General features: G+C 38.1%; 1 protein-coding gene across 4 annotated transcripts in view; it reads right to left on the bottom strand.

Moving 5' to 3' along the window:
* The window catches only part of Aff4 (ALF transcription elongation factor 4), a 78,903-nt gene that overhangs the window by 31,364 nt on the left and 29,182 nt on the right, over positions 1-18,357 (bottom strand). For 3 of the 4 annotated variants that reach the window (XM_050157805.1, XM_050157806.1, XM_050157807.1), the window contains exons 5-7: positions 15,618-15,704; positions 2,811-2,847; positions 52-100 (exon numbers count right to left, since the gene is read on the bottom strand). In XM_050157805.1, coding sequence (XP_050013762.1) covers positions 52-100; positions 2,811-2,847; positions 15,618-15,704 — 173 coding nt within the window. The remainder of the gene's footprint in view (positions 1-51; positions 101-2,810; positions 2,848-15,617; positions 15,705-18,357) is intronic. The other variant, XM_050157808.1, reaches the window with a different exon arrangement.

Genomic DNA, 18,357 nt, shown 5'->3' with positions numbered 1-18,357 from the left:
ATTTTAGATAACTTCTAGGGAAAAAAGATACTCATTAAGCAATAAACTTACGATTTTGACTGGTGCCCATTTGATGTTTTAGCAGAAGCATTGTATCTTTCTAAAACAAAAAGATATAGAAGTGAGCAATTGAAATTGGTTATTTAGATTATAAAATGTCTATATAAAATGTCTATTTTTCAAAAATATAAATCAAAATAAATACATTGCACACAGTGGTCAGAAGACACAGGCATTCTCATAAGCAATGATCTTGCACAGTCATTTTAGAAGGCAATGCATTCACATTACCTTATCAATACCGTAACTATCCTGCTACTGATCTATTCAAAGAAAGGAATCTACCCAGTATCTGGAGGAATGCTCACAGACACATACAGACATGATATTAATAATAATATGGCTTTATTTATATTTTCTGGAGATAGGATCTCACTACACAGCCCAGGTTGGCCCAAATTCACAATGCAGAGCCTGCACTGGCCTTGAACTTGCAATCTCTCTGTCTCAGCTGTCCCAAAGTCAGAATTATAAGTGAGTATCACCACATCCAGTATTATAAAAGCACAGCTTTAACAATAAAAGCTGGGAAACAAAACACATGCCCATCAGCAGAAGGCTAATTAAATAACTTTAATTATTTCATGTAACATGGTTTTAATATTGTAAAAGAATAAACTAGAATACATACTGAAAAAATTGAAAATAAATCAGGTATTGGGGAAAGATGGTAAAAAAAAATTGTGGGAGCCAGGCAGTGGTGGCGCATGCCTTTAATCCCAGCACTCGGGAGGCAGAGGTAGGCGGATCTCTGTGAGTTCGAGGCCAGCCTGGTCTACAAGAGCTAGTTCCAGGACAGGAACCAAAAGCTACAGAGAAACCCTGTCTCGAAAATCCAAAAAAGAAAAAAAAAAAATTGTGGGAATGGCCAACTAATGACTGGCACAGCTGTTATACCCTGGGAGGTAGCTCATAGGCCTGAGGGCCAGGACCACCCCCCTCCAAAAATAAGAATAAATAAATCCAGTGAAAAATATAAAGTAATAAAAAAAAAAACAGATGAAGTTTATGATCCTATCTGCCATAATTAAACACTGGAGAAGTAAATGAAGGTAAAGCAAAAATAATGAAACAATATTCTTAAGAGAAAACTAAAAAGTTTTGGTTTATAGCTAGCTATTTTGAGCATATCATGTCAAAGTGGGGTGCAGTAATGAATGCCTTTAATCCTAGCACTCCAGGGACAGAGGCAGAAGGGTCTCTGAGAACAGTCAGGGCTACACAGTGAAACCCTGCTTCAAAAACCACTGTCAAGGCCAGGCAGTGGTGGTTTTACGCCTTTAATCCCTGCACTCGGGAGGCGGATCTGTGAGTTCGAGGCCAGACTGGTCTACAAGAGCTAGTTCCAGGACAGGCACCAAATCTACAGAGAAACCTTGTCTCCAAAAAAAACCAAAAAATAAATTAATAGATAGATATAGTTGTAAGGTAGAACTAAATAGACATACAGATGCTATGTCGGGCTGCTAAAAGTTGTCTCATGATCTCTGCATGTCTACTGTGGCATTCCCATACCTCTTACACATATGATAAATATGTAAACATAGAAGATTTTTTTCCAAGACAAGGTTTCTCTGTGAAACAGCTCTGGTTGTCTTGGAACTTGCTCTATAGACAAAGAGATAAATTCTTGTCTTATCCTTGCATTTAAACATCTCCCTCTCTCTCTCTCTCTCTCTCTCTCTCTCTCTCTCTCACACACACACACACACACACACACACACACACAACAAACACACACACAACCAACTAGTAAAGGTAAAAAATCTTATTTTTATTTTTCAGAATACTCTTACACCAGCATAAATCTATCTAATAAACTGTTGTTCAGAGTACAACAACACCCAAACACCTGCAGTGGCCCTGACCTCATCACTATCAGTGAGCACATCTCTTGGTTATGCACATTCTCTGCAGTCATCTTCCACAAGAGCTCTGAGAAATGAAGAATGAAGGTGAGTGTGAGGCTGCAGAGGATACCAGGCTTTCTGTCCAGATCAGAAGACTCAGGAAGAATGAATAGGAAATGCATAAGGAGCCTGCAGTATTACTAACATGATCATACCTACCTACAGTTTTATCACCACAAAACCAGCACCATGAAGGAAGTGGAAAGAATGGCCCTTGAAATTGTGAGGTGACCAGCAAACTGATTTTATGAAATTTCAACTATTAGTTTAAATAAGTTTATTTATTTTATTTTATTTTAAGACAGGGTCACTCTCTACATAGGCCTGGCTAGCCTGGAATTCATTATGTAGACCAGGCTGGCCTTAAATTCACAGAGATTCACCTGCCTCTGCCTCCTAAGTACAGGTAGGGACTAAAGGTTTGCAACACCATGTTCAGCTTATTTTGATTTTTAAATGACCTATATAGTTCTTGAGTTTTCTTAAGACTCAGTTCAGCTTTCTTTCTCTCTCTCTCTCTCTCTCTCTCTTTTTTTTTTTTTTTTTTTTTTTTTTTCGAGACAGGGTTTCTCTGTAGCTCTGGAGCCTGTCCTGGAACTAGCTCTGTAGACCAGACTGGCCTCAAACTCACAGAGATTCACCTGCCTCTACCCACAAGTGCGAAGATTGAAGGTGTATGCCACCAACACCTAGTATAGCTTTCTATTTTTTTTTTTAAATCAGATCACAAAAATCAGAGTAAGACATGTAAAAAATGTAAAAGTATTATAAGACATGGCTATATGAGAAAAGGTCCAATAAATAGGCTAACTTGAAAACCAGCAAGAAAGAAATACTTACTTTGTTCTCCAGAGCCAAAGTTAGACTGCTGAGACTCCTAAGAGAAAAGAACATAAAGTTACACAAAATGATGGCATCAAAGAAAGATCCATTAGTTGGGAAAAGCTTCAAGTGATAAAAATACTTCAACATGTATGAAAGAGAAAATACTGAAAGAATGTAATGGCTCTAAACAATAGACTCTACCAGACCTTACAGAAATAGCACAAAGCCACCAAGAGTCTGTTTCTTTTCAGCATCACCCAAGATATTCATAATCTAATTCAGAGACCTATAGAGTTCAAGTAATTTCAAGATTTTTGGTCTTGGGCTAGAAAAATGTCCCAGTGTTAAGAGCAAGTTCATGCTGAGGATCTGAGTTCAGTTCTTGGTACCCATCTATGTTGGGTGGATCACAACCCTCTGTAACTTCAGTTCTAAGGGATACAGCACCCTTTCATAGTCTAATTGAGCACCTGAGGCCATTTGCATATACCACACACACATACTTTTTGTTTGGTTTGGTTTTTTGAAACAGAGTTTCCCAGTAGCTTTGGTGCCTGTCCTGGAACTAGCTCTTGTAGACCAGGCTGGCATCAAACTCACAGAGATCCACCTCTGCCTCTGCTTCCCTAGTGCTGGGATTAAAAGCATGTGCCACTACACATACTTTTAAGTAAAAATAAATCTTTGATTCTTGGTCTTGAAAAACTGTTTGGACTACAGGTGTAAATAAGTAGTAGATAGCACTTGTTCACCATATTCAAGGTCCTGGCATCAATTCCCAGTACCCAAAAGAGGAAAGAGCTAGGGATTTAGTTTAGTTGATAGAGTACTTGTCTAGCATACATGAAACATGGGTTCAATCAACCAAACCCCATAAACCAAGTGTTTTGGTTCATAATTGTAATGCCAGTACTTTGGAAGTAGAAGCCAGAATACTGGAAATTGAAGGGCATCTTCAACTACATAATGAGTCCAAGGACAGCCTGTTCTACATAAGAGCCTGTATCAAAAAAAAAAAAAAAGTATACTAGATAAAAATAAATGTTAGTGAATTCGAGGCCAGGCTAGTCTACAAAGCGAGTTCCAGAATAAAAAGCTGTATAATCTATAATACATTGAAAATATACTATTTCTCTGTTAAAAAAAAAATAAAGCGTCCACATGGGTGTTCCATGTCACTCTTCCTTCCCACCCTCTGTCCTTAGTATCTTTTGTTCTTTTTTTTTTTATTGATATTTATTGAGTTCTACATTTTTCTCTGTTCCCTTCCCTGTCTCTCCCCTCCTCCATTCAATCCTCCCCCAAGGTCCCCAAGCTTCCAATTTACTCAGGAGATCTTGTCTTTTTCTACTTTCTACTTCCCATGTAGATTAGATCTATGTAGTCTCTCTTAGTGTCCACATTGTTGTCTAAGTAAACCAGGCTGACCTCAAACTCACATTGCTCCATCAGCCTCTACTTCCTGAGTTCTGTGACTTAAGGTGTGTGCCACCACCACCCGGGGAATTTTGTTTTAAAGCTCTATAATCGTATAGAACCTACCTGACACTAGAGAAGCTTTAACAAAACAGAAACAAAAGCTTTCTAAATAACTTCATGTGCAAATTGTGTTTTTCCAGGTTAAATCTGTGCTATAAGATATGTCAAAATTTATGCACAAACCTACATAAAGTCTACTTAAAAATAAGCATAATCTTCTTTTAATGGCAGGATTTTCTAGAAAAAACCAACCCAAATTATAAGAAAGCTAAAATATATATCTGCTGTTACAAAGAAGTCAACTAATTTTCAAAAAGGGTGTCAAGATCACTCAATTGTGTTAGGGCAACCAAAGAGCCACAGCCAAAAGAATAAAATTAATGTAAAGACTAAAAAAACAGTGCCAAATCTTAATAACTTTGCATTTAGCAGAGAATTCTTTTTTTTTTTTCCCTTTGGTTTTTCGAGACAGGGTTTCTCTGTGGCTCTGGAGCCTGTCCTGGAACTAGCTCTGTAGACCAGGCTGGTCTTGAACTCACAGAGATCCGCCTGCCTCTGTCTCCCCAGTGAATCTCTGTGAGTTCGAAGCCAGCCTGGCCTATGGAATGAGTTCCAGGACAATAAAGGGAATTGCACAGAGAAACTCTGTCTCACAAAAATAAAAACAAAACAAAAACAACCAAACAACAACAAAAATCAGTGTCTGTGGTAGTCTGAATGTAATCAGCCCCCACAAATTCATAGGGAGTGACATTATTAGGAGGTGTGGCTTATTTGAATAGATATGACCTTTTGGAGGAAGTATGTCACTATGGTGGTAGATTTTGAAGTTTCCTATGCTGAAGATACTACCCAGTGTCACAGTCAACTACCTGTTGCCTGCAAGATGTAGGACTCTCAGGTACTTCTCCACACCATGTTTGCCTAAACGCTGCCATGCTTTCTGCCTCTGAATTGTAAGCTGCCACCTCAATTAAATGTTTTCCATTGTAAGAGTTGCTGTGGTCATGGGGTCTCTTCACAGCCACAGAAACCCTAAGACAGCCTCCAAAAAGAAAAAAAAATTAAAAGCCCAGAACTCTAAGTAATCACTGATTTATTCTCTCACCTTTGACAGCTGTCAGCTAGTCATAAAACATCTCTACATTCTGTCTCTACAACACTACCAAAATGCACAACTAACTCATCTCCTTCAGGCTATCTTGTTTTTCATCTAGGATGGCTATGTAATGGATCTTCTTTATTAAAGTGCCCTCCCTTTTCATTCAACAATGGCTTCCATTTTGTTTTTTTGCAAACCCAAGTCTTAATGTGTCATCATGGTTTTCCCATTTTTCATTCAATGTATCATCATTCTTTATTTTTCCTAGGTATAACCCTCAACCTTCTTTTGGAGACAAGGTAGTTCAGGATGACCTTTGAACTTCTTGACTGCTTCAATCACGAATGAGGGCTAGAATCGCATTGCACCACATACATCTAGGTACTAGTGAGCCAGAATAACAAACAAAAAGAGAGAAGACATTATGAGCCCCATGAAGGCCCTATCTTCAATGACTCAACTACTAATGAAAATAAATGCAGAACAAAAACATGCTAAGTATCAAACACAGGATTTAATACATGCACACTACTGTTGTGTATGAGAGATGGCTCAGCAGTTTGAGTTCCAGCACTGATGTGGCAGTTCAAACTGTCAGTAACATCAGTCCTAGTGAATCTGATGCCCTGAGGGCATTAAAGACGTGTGGTACACATGCACAGACATATATGCAGACTGAACACCAACAAAGTTAGAAAAAACCCAAGACTGGAGGGTCAGTAAGATGGCTATGAAGGCTGCTTGCTGCCAAGCCTGACACCCCGAGTTCCATTCCTGGCACCCATATGGTGGAAGAAGAGAACTCTGAGTAGTTGCTCTCTAACAATAAATAAATGTAATTTTAAAAAATTAAAGATTTGACATCACAATGCATAGTTTTAATCCCAGCACTTGAGAGGCAGAAATAGGGGGAACCTCTGTGAATTCCAAGACAGCCTGGTCTATACAGTTTTAGGCTTGCTAGGACTATATAGTAAGAGGCCCTGTCTAAATAAATTTTTTTTAAAGATTTATTTATTCATTATGTATGTGGTTGCTGGGAATTGAACTCAGGACCTCTGGAAGAGCAGTCAGTGCTCTTAACCTCTGAGCCATCTCTCCAGCCCCCTGTCTAAATAAATTAATAAAATCTGTTGGACGGTGGTGGCGCACGCCTTTAATCCCAGCACTCAGGAGGCAGAGACAGGCAAATCTCTGTGAGTTTGAGCCCAGTCTTGTCTACAAGAGCTAGTTCCAAGTCAGGGCTGTTACAAAGAGAAACCCTGTCTTGAAAAACAAAAACAAAACAAAACAAAACAAAAATAATAAAATCCACAACAATGACAAGCCTGTAATTCAAGCTCAGGAGAAAAGAAGTGGGAGGCAAGGGTCAGTCCTAGGCCTTTCTAGGCATTGGGAGCACTGGTGCAGGAGCTGTACCTGGCTGTTGGTGACTATAACTGTTTTGGTTGTAGAGTATTTGCTAGTTTATGTTTTTGTTTTGTTTAAGGCAGGTCCTGGGTAGCTCAAACAGACAAACTTTACCCAGGGATGACCTTGAACTCCTTATTCTCCTGCCTATAGATCCCAAGTGCTGGGATTACAGGCATGATTCAACAGCCTAGTACAAATTCAAGGGCATTTAAGCAAATTATAAAAATAATTTTTTATATTATTTTTTTTTTCAAATTCAAAAGCTACTGCCTCCTAATTCCCTACCAAATCTCAAAGCCTTCTAAAATTTCCCAAGGTTACCATCTCTTTCCCATGTATCAGTTGACTCCCACTTTTCACCACATGCTGGGCATGGAGGTGAGAGGCTTAAACCTGTCTTTAAACCTGTCACTCAAAAGGCTGAGGCAAGTGGATTCTTATGAGTTCAAAGTCAGCCTGGACTACATAGTGAGTTCCTGGACAGTAGGTCTACAGTCTGTCTCAAGATAAAAATACACTAAAATTACCCCTAAGATGTTCATAAACTTGAAACTCCCTGCCACTTGTTTCTACAAATGACTTCCAAATTATCAATAGTGTAAAAGCTATTTTGGTGTGCTCATTATTGGCACTCTTCTATTTCTACCTGATCTCTTCTAGGATGCTATCCCCTAATTCCCTAGGTCTAACAACATTCTCCTTCTTTCCTGTCACTGGAGCTCACAGTTAATCCACAAAAGTCTAAGCAGCAAACAGAGCTCCACAAAAAGCTTTAAACTATATTACACATTACCTGAATATGTATAGATATGTGTATCTCTATACCTGAATTCACTCAATGAACATTGTTGAAAAGCAATTATGTGCCAGGCACTAGTCTAGACATAATCATGTACTATTTTTCCTTATTTGTTTTGTTTTGAGACAGGGCCTCTATAATCTTTACTATACCCCTGTCTACTCTGAAAGCTCATTATGTAGACTAGGCTGGTCATGAATTTACAAAGATCTACCTGCCTCTGCCTCCCAGGTGCAGGGATAAAGGTATGGGCCACCATGCCCAGCCTCCTCTTTTGGTTTGTTTGTTTTAAATATTTTTGGTTTTTTAAAATATTTATTTATTTATCTATTTATTTATTTATTTATTATGTATACAACATTCTGCCTCCATATATGCCTGCACGCCAGAGAAGGATGCCAGATCTCATTACAGATAGTTGTCAGCCACCATGTGGTTGCTGGGAATCGAACTCAGGACCTCTGGAAGAGCAGCCAGTGCTCTTAACTACTGAGCCATCTCTCCAGCCCTAAATATTTTTGTTTTATATTTATGGGTGTTTGGGCTCCTTGTATGTTTATGTGCCGTTTGCATACCTGGGGGCCAAAATGGCCAGAAAAGAGTGTTGGATTCCCTGGAACTGGAGTTAGGTGATTGTTACCTGGTCATCTGGGATAGCAAGACAGTGCTCTTAAGCAGAGTCAGCCACTCTCTGGTTAAGAGTACTGACTTGCTATTCCCTGGGATATTTAAATATCTCTTTTAGTTATAGAGAAATAGTATCTGAATGGTGTAGTGTTTGCCTACAACACCCAGAAAACTATCCAGAGGCCACTGTTTATAGCAAAAAGTACAGTCAAGTTTTAATAGCCTCTAGATTAAAACTGGAAAATCTAACATGCTATTCCAACTGTACCCAAGTACTCTGCCTCTTTCCTGTGACAAAGGATAACCTAGTTGTATTCAAATTCAAAAGCTACTAATTCCATACCAAATCTCAAAGCCTTTTAAAATTTCCCAAGGTTACCATCTCTTTCCCATGTATCAGTTGACTCCCACTTTTCACTACATCATCATCATGCTCATCATATAAATATGACAAAATATTCTATTCCTATAAAATCATCTTCAGCGTAATATGCTGATTCTAGTATATCTGTCTGCTACCATTTATAGAAATGTGCTTCAAAAAGTCAGGCTTGGTTATACACGCCTTTAATCCCAGCACTCAGGAGGCAGAGGCAGGCAGATCTCTGTGAGTTTGAGGCCAGCCTGGTCTACAGAGTGAATGCCAAGACAGGCTCCAGAGCTACACAGAGAAACCTTTGTCTCAAAAAAACAAAACAAAACAAAAAAAAAAAAGGAATGTGTTTCAAAAGTCAATCTTCTTTTTATCTATCCACCATTGTCCAGTATCTTTGTAGCTTGCTTCAATCACTTTCTCCTAACTTTCTATTAAAAATGTTTGTAGATGGGTGTGGTGTCAAATATCTTTAATCCTAGCACTTGAAAAGCAGAGACAGGTGGATTTCTACATAGTAAGACACTATGTAAAAAGCAAATGAACCAAAAAAATGTTTTTAAAAAAGGTTGTCAACAAGAATGACTGTCAAATTCAATGCTTGGGATAGAATTTAACATGTTAAATAAGTAAATACAGAAATTCAGATATGTAAACCCTATCTGAGATCACAATACATAAACTGAAATCAATAGCAGAACATCACAATACTGCAGCAGGAGAAATATAAAATGGAACAACGAAACAGAAAACTGCATTAAGTAATGGGAGTCCTTGAAACAGGGAGAAAGAAGGAAGCACAAAAGAATCTGAGTACTGGGGGCTGGAGAGATGGCTCAGAGGTTAAGAGCATTGCCTGCTCTTCCAAAGGTCCTGAGTTCAATTCCCAGCAACCACATGGTGGCTCACAACCATCTGTAATGGGGTCTGGTGCCCTCTTCTGGCCTTCAGGCATACACACAGACAGAATATTGTATACATAATAAATAAACAAACAAATAAATAAATATAAAAAAATAATCTGAGTACTCTAAATAACTGCAAAGGTTTATCTAGCTTGATAGAAACTATAAGTCACAAATTTCAAGCTCAACAAATTTCAAACACAAGAATAACATATACATATGGACTGTTCAATCCAAAACATTTACAAGTTAGAATTCTTTAAGCAGAAAAAAAAAAAAGCCAAGCATAGTAATACCTATAATCCCAGAGGTAGCAGAAACAGGAGGAAGCTGAGGTCCAGGTCAGCCTGGGTTCTACAGTAAGGCCCTATCTAAACACACAAAACAGGCAGGCACTGTGGTACTTGCCAGTAGTCCCAGCTATCTTGAGAGGATAAGGCAGGGGATAGATAACTTGAGACCAGGATTTCCGGGCCAGGCTGGACAGCAAAGGAAGATAATATCTCCCCCTACACACAGTAGATTTGGTTTAGGTACACAGCAAAAAGCACTGAAGGAACCAATAAATAAGACAGATAGAAAGCTCAATGAGCAGAAAGGAGTGGCAAGCAAAAGAAATGTTACCTAAGAAGCTGGTTGGCAGTGGCACACACCTTTAATCCCAGCACCTGGGAGGCAGAGCCAGATGGATCTCTGTGAGTTCCAGGACAGCTAGGGCTACACAGAGAAACCTTGTCTCAAAAAAACAAAAAACAAAAAACAAACAAACAAAAAAAAAAAAGCTAGTTGCATGGGAAGTGGTTTATCTTCTTTATATACTGATTACAGAATAACAGGACAGGAATGGTAAGGCACACAACCCCAATACTTGGGAGACAATAGCAAGACTTTCAAGGACATTCTTAGCTATGTAGAGTCTGAAGCCAGCCTGGGAAAAAGAAGATAAGAGGTTGGGTAGGGTTGGGAGGAAAGAGAGACAGAGAATATTAAGAGGACATGGGAAAAGAAGCCCCGTTTCAGAGAATGGTTGGAATTGCTCACCAGAAGCAATAACTCCAACACCGTTAACATCTGCTGCAAGGTTGTTTATCAAGAGATAATATTCCTTCTTTACAGAGCTATTTCAAATAAAAATGTTAAAATAGCCGGGAACCATTTTTAAAGACTGAGCATACATGACTTTTGAGTATACTCCTTTCACAGATATAAACTTGAAAATTTCTTGAATTTCAAAAAATCATACAAACAAGTTTGTAAACTTTATAATAAAAACATCTTAATTTCCTACATGATCTTTGTGACCTAGGATTTTTTTTTTTTACCTTACCAGTTGAAATCCTATCCATCACCAGAACTGCTCTATGATCTCACTTAGGTTCCTTAGCAACTGCTGGGATAACTTTAGAAGCCACCAAAATGCAATATACAGCTAATGTAAGCTTTTGGGATACTCTTTAGAAGACTATAACCTTGCTCTTGAATATGTTCCCTATTTTTCCTGACTGTATTTCTTTCTCCTTAATGTGTATACTTAAATCTACTTACAAATTTATTCCTAATACAGTTCAGCTCTGTTTCATTCTGACTTATATGGAAATTCTTTTCTGAAGCCAAAAAAAATCTTGACTTCTCCTGGTCATAGAAAAAAAACCTCAGGCTGCTACAAGAGAGAAGCAGAGCTATTTTTCTAGTTCCTGCCCCCACTGCAGCTGACAAAATAGCACAGAAAACTTGCCTAACACTCTAAACCAATTTGACTTGGCACACACAGAATACTCTACTTGGGAATAGCAAAACATATATTCTTTTCAAGTGTACAGAAAATAGTTACAAAAAGGAGAAATATTCTGGGCCATTAAATAAATCTTAATAAATATAAAATGATTCAAATCATATGAAGTATCCTTTCTGGCCCAAAAGGAATTAATCCACAAATCAGTAATATATGTGGAAAATCTCCCAAATATTAACTCTTTAAAAAAAAAACACTTCAACCAGGCAGTGGTGATGAATACTCCTTTAATCTCAGCACTTGGGAGGCAGAGGCAGGTGGATCTCTGAATTTGAATCCAGAGTGAGTTCAGTACAGCTAGGGCTATACTGAGAAACCCTGTCTTGAAAAATCAAAAAACAAATAAACCAAAATTTGAAAATAAGCCATAAAAAAGTTATTAAAACACAGAATATTAAAATTTGTGATGGGGCTGGCAAGGTGGCTCAGTGGTTAAGAACACTGCCTGCTCTTCTGAAGGTCCTGAGTTCTGTTCCCAGCAACCACATGGTGGCTCACAACCATCTGTAATGAGATCTGGTGCCTTCTTCTGGCCTGCAGGGATACATGCAGGCAGGATACCAAGAATACTGTATACATAATAAATAAATAGATTTTAAAAAAATAAATAAAATAAAATTTGTGATGTATTTATTTATATAAATAAATACAGAAAAATCACGGTTTAATGATACTATTTTCAATTTCAAGAAAAAAACTAAAAAGAATAGTAAATGAAAGTAGAAGAAAAAGCATAAAAATTAGGGTAGAAATGACTAAAAAAGAAAAACTAAGGGAAAAAGAGATGAGTTTAAAAAATCAACCAGAGAAACCCTGTCAAGGGTGGGGGAGAGGACAGTTTGTGGGAGCCAGTTCTCTTCTTCCATCATGCAGGTCCCAGAGATCAAGTCAGGTTATCAGGCTTGGGGAAAGAACCTTTACCTACTGAGCCATTTTGCTGGCCTCAGTCCTTGGTTTTATTTAATTATTTATTCATCTTTTCGAGACAGGGTATCTCTATGCAGCCATGGCCATCCTGAAACTCACTCTGTAGACAAGGCTGGCCTCAAACTCAAAGAGAAATGCCTGCCCTGCCTGTTGGGGTCAAAGACAAGCACAACCAACCCCCAGCCAGTCCTTGTTTTGCTTTGTTTTGTTTTTTTAAAGATTTATTTATTTGTTTGTTTGTTTGTTTATTATGTATATATGTATGTATGCCTGAGGCCAGAAGATAGCACTGGATCTCATTATAGACGGTTGTGAGTCACCACATAGTTGCTGGGGGATGAGTCACCATGTAGTTTCAGGACCTCTAGAAGAGCCACCTTGTTTTATCTTCTCATTTTTGTTAAATGTATTAGTGTCTTTTCTTGTTGCAGTAACAAAAATACCTGACCAAAGCAACTTTTAGGAAAATTTACATATCTAACCTTATAATGAAGGATAGTCAAAATGCCAGCAAAAGCCGGGCAGTGGTGGCTCATGCCTTTAATCCCAGCACTTGGGAGGCAGAGGCAGGCGGATCTCTGTGAGTTCGAGGCCAGCCTGGTCTACAAGAGCTAGTTCCAGAACTGGCTCCAAAACCACATAGAAACCCTGTCTCGAAAAACAAAATAAAAAAAAAAAAAAAAAAAAAAAATGCCAGCAAAATAAAGATATATAAAATTGTTCTCAGGCTATGTGTATAAGGTATATATAAAACATAAATCAATTTTATGTTCATACTTCAGTTCACAGTGCTCGTTTCCTATATGGAAGTATTTCAAAAAACTTGAAACACTAAAACTAGAAACACTTTTGACTCCAAATATATGGAATTATTCATCCCATATAGGAAGAGTCAATATACACACAGAAAAAAATGACTCAACATCATCAGTCTTTAAGGAAATATAAATTAAGAATGACATACCTCTAACACACCCGCTAAAATGACTAAATGTAAATAGACCAACAACAGTAAGCTGGAAGCACATACAGAACAAGTAGTGCATGGGGGGAGGGGAAAGCAGGAGTGTCACTACAGAGAACACTACAACAGAGAACAGTGGTCAATGTCTCAGAAATGCAACACACACTTACTACATGACTCAGCAATTCTTTTCACCATATAACCTAGTATTTGCCCATAGGAAAAGAAAACATAGCTGGGCAATGGTGGCGCAAACCTTTAATCCCAGCACTCAGCAAGCAGAGGCAGACAGATCCCTGTGAGTTTGAGGCCAGCATGGTCTACAGAATGAGTTCCAAGACAAAGAAACCCAGTCTTAAATTAAAAAAAAAAAAAAAAAGGAAAAAGAAAAAGAAAAAATAAAGAAAGGGAGGAAGAGAGGCTGGAGAGATGGCTCAGAGGTTAAAAGCACTGGCTGCTTGCCCTTCCAGAGGTCCTGAGTTCAATTCCCAGCAACCACATGGTGGCTCACAGCCATCTGTAATGAGATCTGGCACCCTCCTCTGGCGTGTGGGCATACATGGAGGCAGAATGTTGTATACATAATAAAAAAAATCTTTAAAAAAAAAAGGGGGGGGGGAGGAAGAGAAAAAGGAAAGAAAGAAAGACAAAGTCTACAATATATACAATAATGTTTAATAATGTTTATAGATATTTTAACAGCCTAAAAGTAACTTCTATATTCATTAACAACTGAACAGATAAAGAAATTTTGTTTTTTTCATTAAAAGCTTACTAGAAGAAGGAAAAAAAACACAACTACTGATATATTCAAGAACAGGGAAGACGGCTTGTTTTCACAGGCTGGGTTCTATCTCCAGCACACTCACACATGTGCATATGTGCATGCAGGCACGTGCGTGCACACACACACAAACAGACACAAAAGCAAATGAGGATGGCGGCAGGAACAACAGTAAGATAACTGGGACTTGCTGCCCACTAGCCTAGCAGAAAAACACCTCTAGATTCAGAGAAAGCCTGTGTCCAAGGAGTAAGGCAGAGAGCCATATAGGATGAGGACATCAATTGTCTCCCTCTAAGCCTCTACACATATGAATGCATATGCATACCTGTACATACATGTGTATACATACAAGCATATATACAAAAGAAGTTTAAGATCATTATAAGCTACACAGAGATCAGGGCCAGTCTGGGCTACAAGAAACACTGCCTCAAAAAGTAAGAAACATAAAGCGGGAAACAATATAGGAAGACATTGATGCAGAACCCAGCTTCCACACCCAAGTGCACAGGATGAGCATCCCCTCCCCAAACATATTTACATGCTCAAAACACATACACACAATAAAAACATGAGGGCTGGTGAGATGGCTGGGTGAATAAGGTGCTCACTGCCAGCCTGACACCCTGAGCTCCATCCCTGGGATCGACACGGTGGAAGGAAGAAACGAGTTTGCAGCACACACACACATAAAAGCACAAGCATATACACAAGCACACATGCATACACATACACAAACAATAAAAAATGCTTGCAGTAATTAAAACTGATAGTAAATTAAATATCAAAGAGATCTGGCTAAGTCAGATAATTCATACTTTAGACAAACTTAAAAGACATTAAATACCTCTAAGTAAACAACATAGAAACAACTCAAAACCACAGCTGACAGATTAATGATACAAAAAAATTTATCTGAATAGAAATAGCATATTTATATGGGAATGAGTCTACACTTATGAGTTTGTACACATGCATGCAAGGCTATGAAAAGGTTTGCAAAGACACATGAAATTGGATGAGCTAAAGAAAAAGAACCAGGGAAGGGCTGGTATTAGATGTCCTGAACAAACTTTCACATGAGAAAGTATTTTTGATTGATCATTAGGGCGAGAATTTTTGAACTCTGAAAATGTAGCCAGGTTGGCCTTAAACTCCTGATCTTCCTGTCTGTGCTTCCACGGTGCTGGGGATTACAAGCATAAGCTCTCCACACCCAGCCTTCTATTTTCAGATTGTTTGTGTGAGTATAAATTCATGTTTAAAAAATTAATCTGCAGAGTTTAGACAGGCTAAAAACTGATGTGTAAGGGCCTTTTCTTATAGGATATAAGTATGTTTGTGGCTAGGTTCTGAGAGGCTCCTCAGAAAATAACCTTAATAGCCCTAGCTACCTTCCATCTAGAATACCATGAATTTACAAAAAACATCAAAGTCTTCTCTCACTCTCTCGCTCTCACCTTCCAAATTTTCTCAAGTACCTCTCAGTGCAAGATGCTCTCAATTCTATTATTTTTAAATTTCTTCATAGAAACCATCAGTACTTAAAATTATTTTTTAAATTTATTTACTGTGTTTACCACTAAGGAAACAATTCTGAATTTATGTGATTTTAGTTGAGTTTTCTTACATTATCAAAGACAGATTTACTTACCTTAGTTGGAAAAGGAAATTTGGAAGGTTCTGTTTTGCATGGTGTATGAATAGCCGTTAAAGGGGGAGGCCATGAATGCGTCATCTCCTGAAAATGTAATTATTACAGTTTGTTTTCAACCAGGACAAGATTACAAAACTATACAGCTAAAAACCAGCTTTGTACTTAGAAATACTGGTTTTATGATTGATCCTCTAAAACTATGTATAGTGAGCCAATGGATATTAATAAGGCACAAAGTAGTGCTGGTAATGGGGCAGAAAATACAAATTCTCTCTGACTTTAAGGGGTATATGGATAGGATGATAAAATCTGTAAACAGAGAAATCAGCCTGTAATGAAATACAAGGTCTGATGGACTTGTTTGCTTGTTTTTTGAAACAGAGTCTTATTCTGTAGCCCAAGTGCCCTTAGCTTGCTTTGTAAATCAGACAGGCCTTGAATTTGTGCTGATCCTCCTGCCTCTGCTTTCTGAGTGCTAGATTACAGGCACGAGCCACCAGGCCTTCCAAATGCATATTATGCAATGATATTAAAAAAAATCTTGCTATAGGAATGGAAGGAAGAAGATAACAATTAATTAAAACAACTAATATGGCCTGGTGGTGGTGGCGCAAGCCTTTAATCCCAGCAGAGGCAGGCGGATCTCTGTGAGTTCGAGACCAGCCTGGTCTACAGAGCTAGTTCCAGGACAGGCTCCAAAGCCACAGAGAAACCCTGTCTCGAAAACAAACAAACAAACAAAAAAAAAAACAAACAAAAATCCAGCTAATATCAATTTTTACCATCAATGGATCAGAAATGATGCTAAATGTTTTGCCTGTCAATCATTTCTTAAAATCATGACATAGATTATTATTACCCTAATTTATTTAAGGTGAAACTGAAGCAAAAGTCAACATTCTTCATTCAAGGTTGCATGATTAATAAATAATGGACAAAGAATTTCACTGTAGGAAGTCTGACTACAGAGTCCACAGGCTGGTTGAAAATTTTGGTCATGTGAAGATCAGAAGAGAGATTTCAAAATCATATTAGGAAGAAAATAGATAATAAATGCCCTGGATATGATTTTAGTCAATGTCTTCACTCTATTCATGTTATAAATAACTGGGCATGGTTTCATTTGCCTCTAATCTCAGCTCTTGAGAGGAGGCATCAAGGGAGCCTAAGCTATACGACACCCTGTAAGTGAAGTTGGATAAAAATGTGTAATGCCTGAGGATCAAGGAAGAGAGGTATCAAGACTTATAATATGGGAGTATTTGATTTCCAGAATTTTGTTCAAACTTAAGCATTAGGTAAAAAAGTGACTGGTGGTGCTTAGGAATTTATACTGTGACTATAACCACAGTTATATAAAGATACAGTGAGATTAGATAAAGATTCCAAGGACTCGCAGACCAAATATTAACAACTCTGGGTATTCAACAATATAATAATGATAGACAGCCATACAATGGAACACCAGACGGACATTAAAATGAGAAACTCAACTATGATATGAAATGATGTCCACAACATATTATTGTCAAACACAAATCATAGTCTATGCTCTAGTAAATATTTAAAGTTTTAAAAGTTAAGCCTCTGAAAGGAGGCTTAACAGTAGCTCCTTTTGAGCAACAGAATGACAGAAGAGGCAAGAGACAGGGCAGCTGACACAGTGTCACTGAAACCTCCTAAAGCAGCCACCTGCACAGGACAGAGAAGTCCCACTCTAGCTGAGGAGCTATCGACAACTGAGATCTAGCTGCTGGGAGAGGGACAGTCAGTTTTCTTTAAGGGTGCAGTCCCTGGTAGGTCAGCCAAACTCCAACAGATAGCCACACACCTCAAGAGTATATGGGCAGCACAAGGTAGACTTGCTGAGAAAAAGAAAAAGGACATAAATTTGGGTGAATAGGGAAGCGGTAGAGGAACTTCAAGGAGTTGTAGGTTGAGTATGATAAAAACACATTATATGAAGTTCGCAAAGAACTAATAAAAAAATGAGGACCCCCCCCCAAAAAAAACCCTAGCCACTTACATATAATTACTCTCTGTCCTCTTACAATACTTGTATTATTTCCTACACTCAGCCCTGGAAGATTAACTTAAACAGTTCAACTAGTACATCACTGTCACATCGCTAGGACTTGACACATAATAGGTGAATCACTGACAATTTAAAATTTTCAATAAACATATTTATTTTTAGCTAGAAGTTTTTCCTTATGTTCATAATAGAGTTCCTAGAAACTGTGATTACAAGCTGAATAGAAACAAAAATCTATGAAGGGAATGTGGAAACTTCTGCACCACAGATTTTTAGTACTGGCATTTTACAAACCAAATGCCAAAAATATACTCAACTGCTAATCTTTCCAACCATCAACCTGACTGGGCACTAAAACACTCAAAATCACATACCAAGTTCATACATAGAAAATGTAGGCTACATGTTTAGTAAGAACAAAGTGGACAAAGAAAGTACTCCAGACACTTAAATTCCATATACTGTTAAAACTTCAGGGGGAAATGTGTGTGTTCCTTTAGCACGCATGCACATGTGCACACACACACACACACATGAAAACAAAACCCAACAACAAAAAACAACACACACACAAACTCACAAGCATTTCATATGCATAAGATTCTGTGTGTATGTGTGTGAGACAGAGTGAGAAGAGAGAGAGAGAGAAAGAGAGAGAGAGAGAGAGAGAGAGAGAGAGAGAGAGAGAGAGAGAGAGAGAGA

This window comes from Alexandromys fortis, unplaced genomic scaffold (genome assembly GCF_014885135.2).
Source record: "Alexandromys fortis isolate MF-2015 unplaced genomic scaffold, M_Fortis_MF-2015_v1.1 scaffold_103, whole genome shotgun sequence".
In the NCBI taxonomy this organism is placed as follows: domain Eukaryota; kingdom Metazoa; phylum Chordata; class Mammalia; order Rodentia; family Cricetidae; genus Alexandromys; species Alexandromys fortis.
Note: the sequence above shows the minus strand (reverse complement) of the source record. Positions and strands in the feature narration are given on the sequence as shown.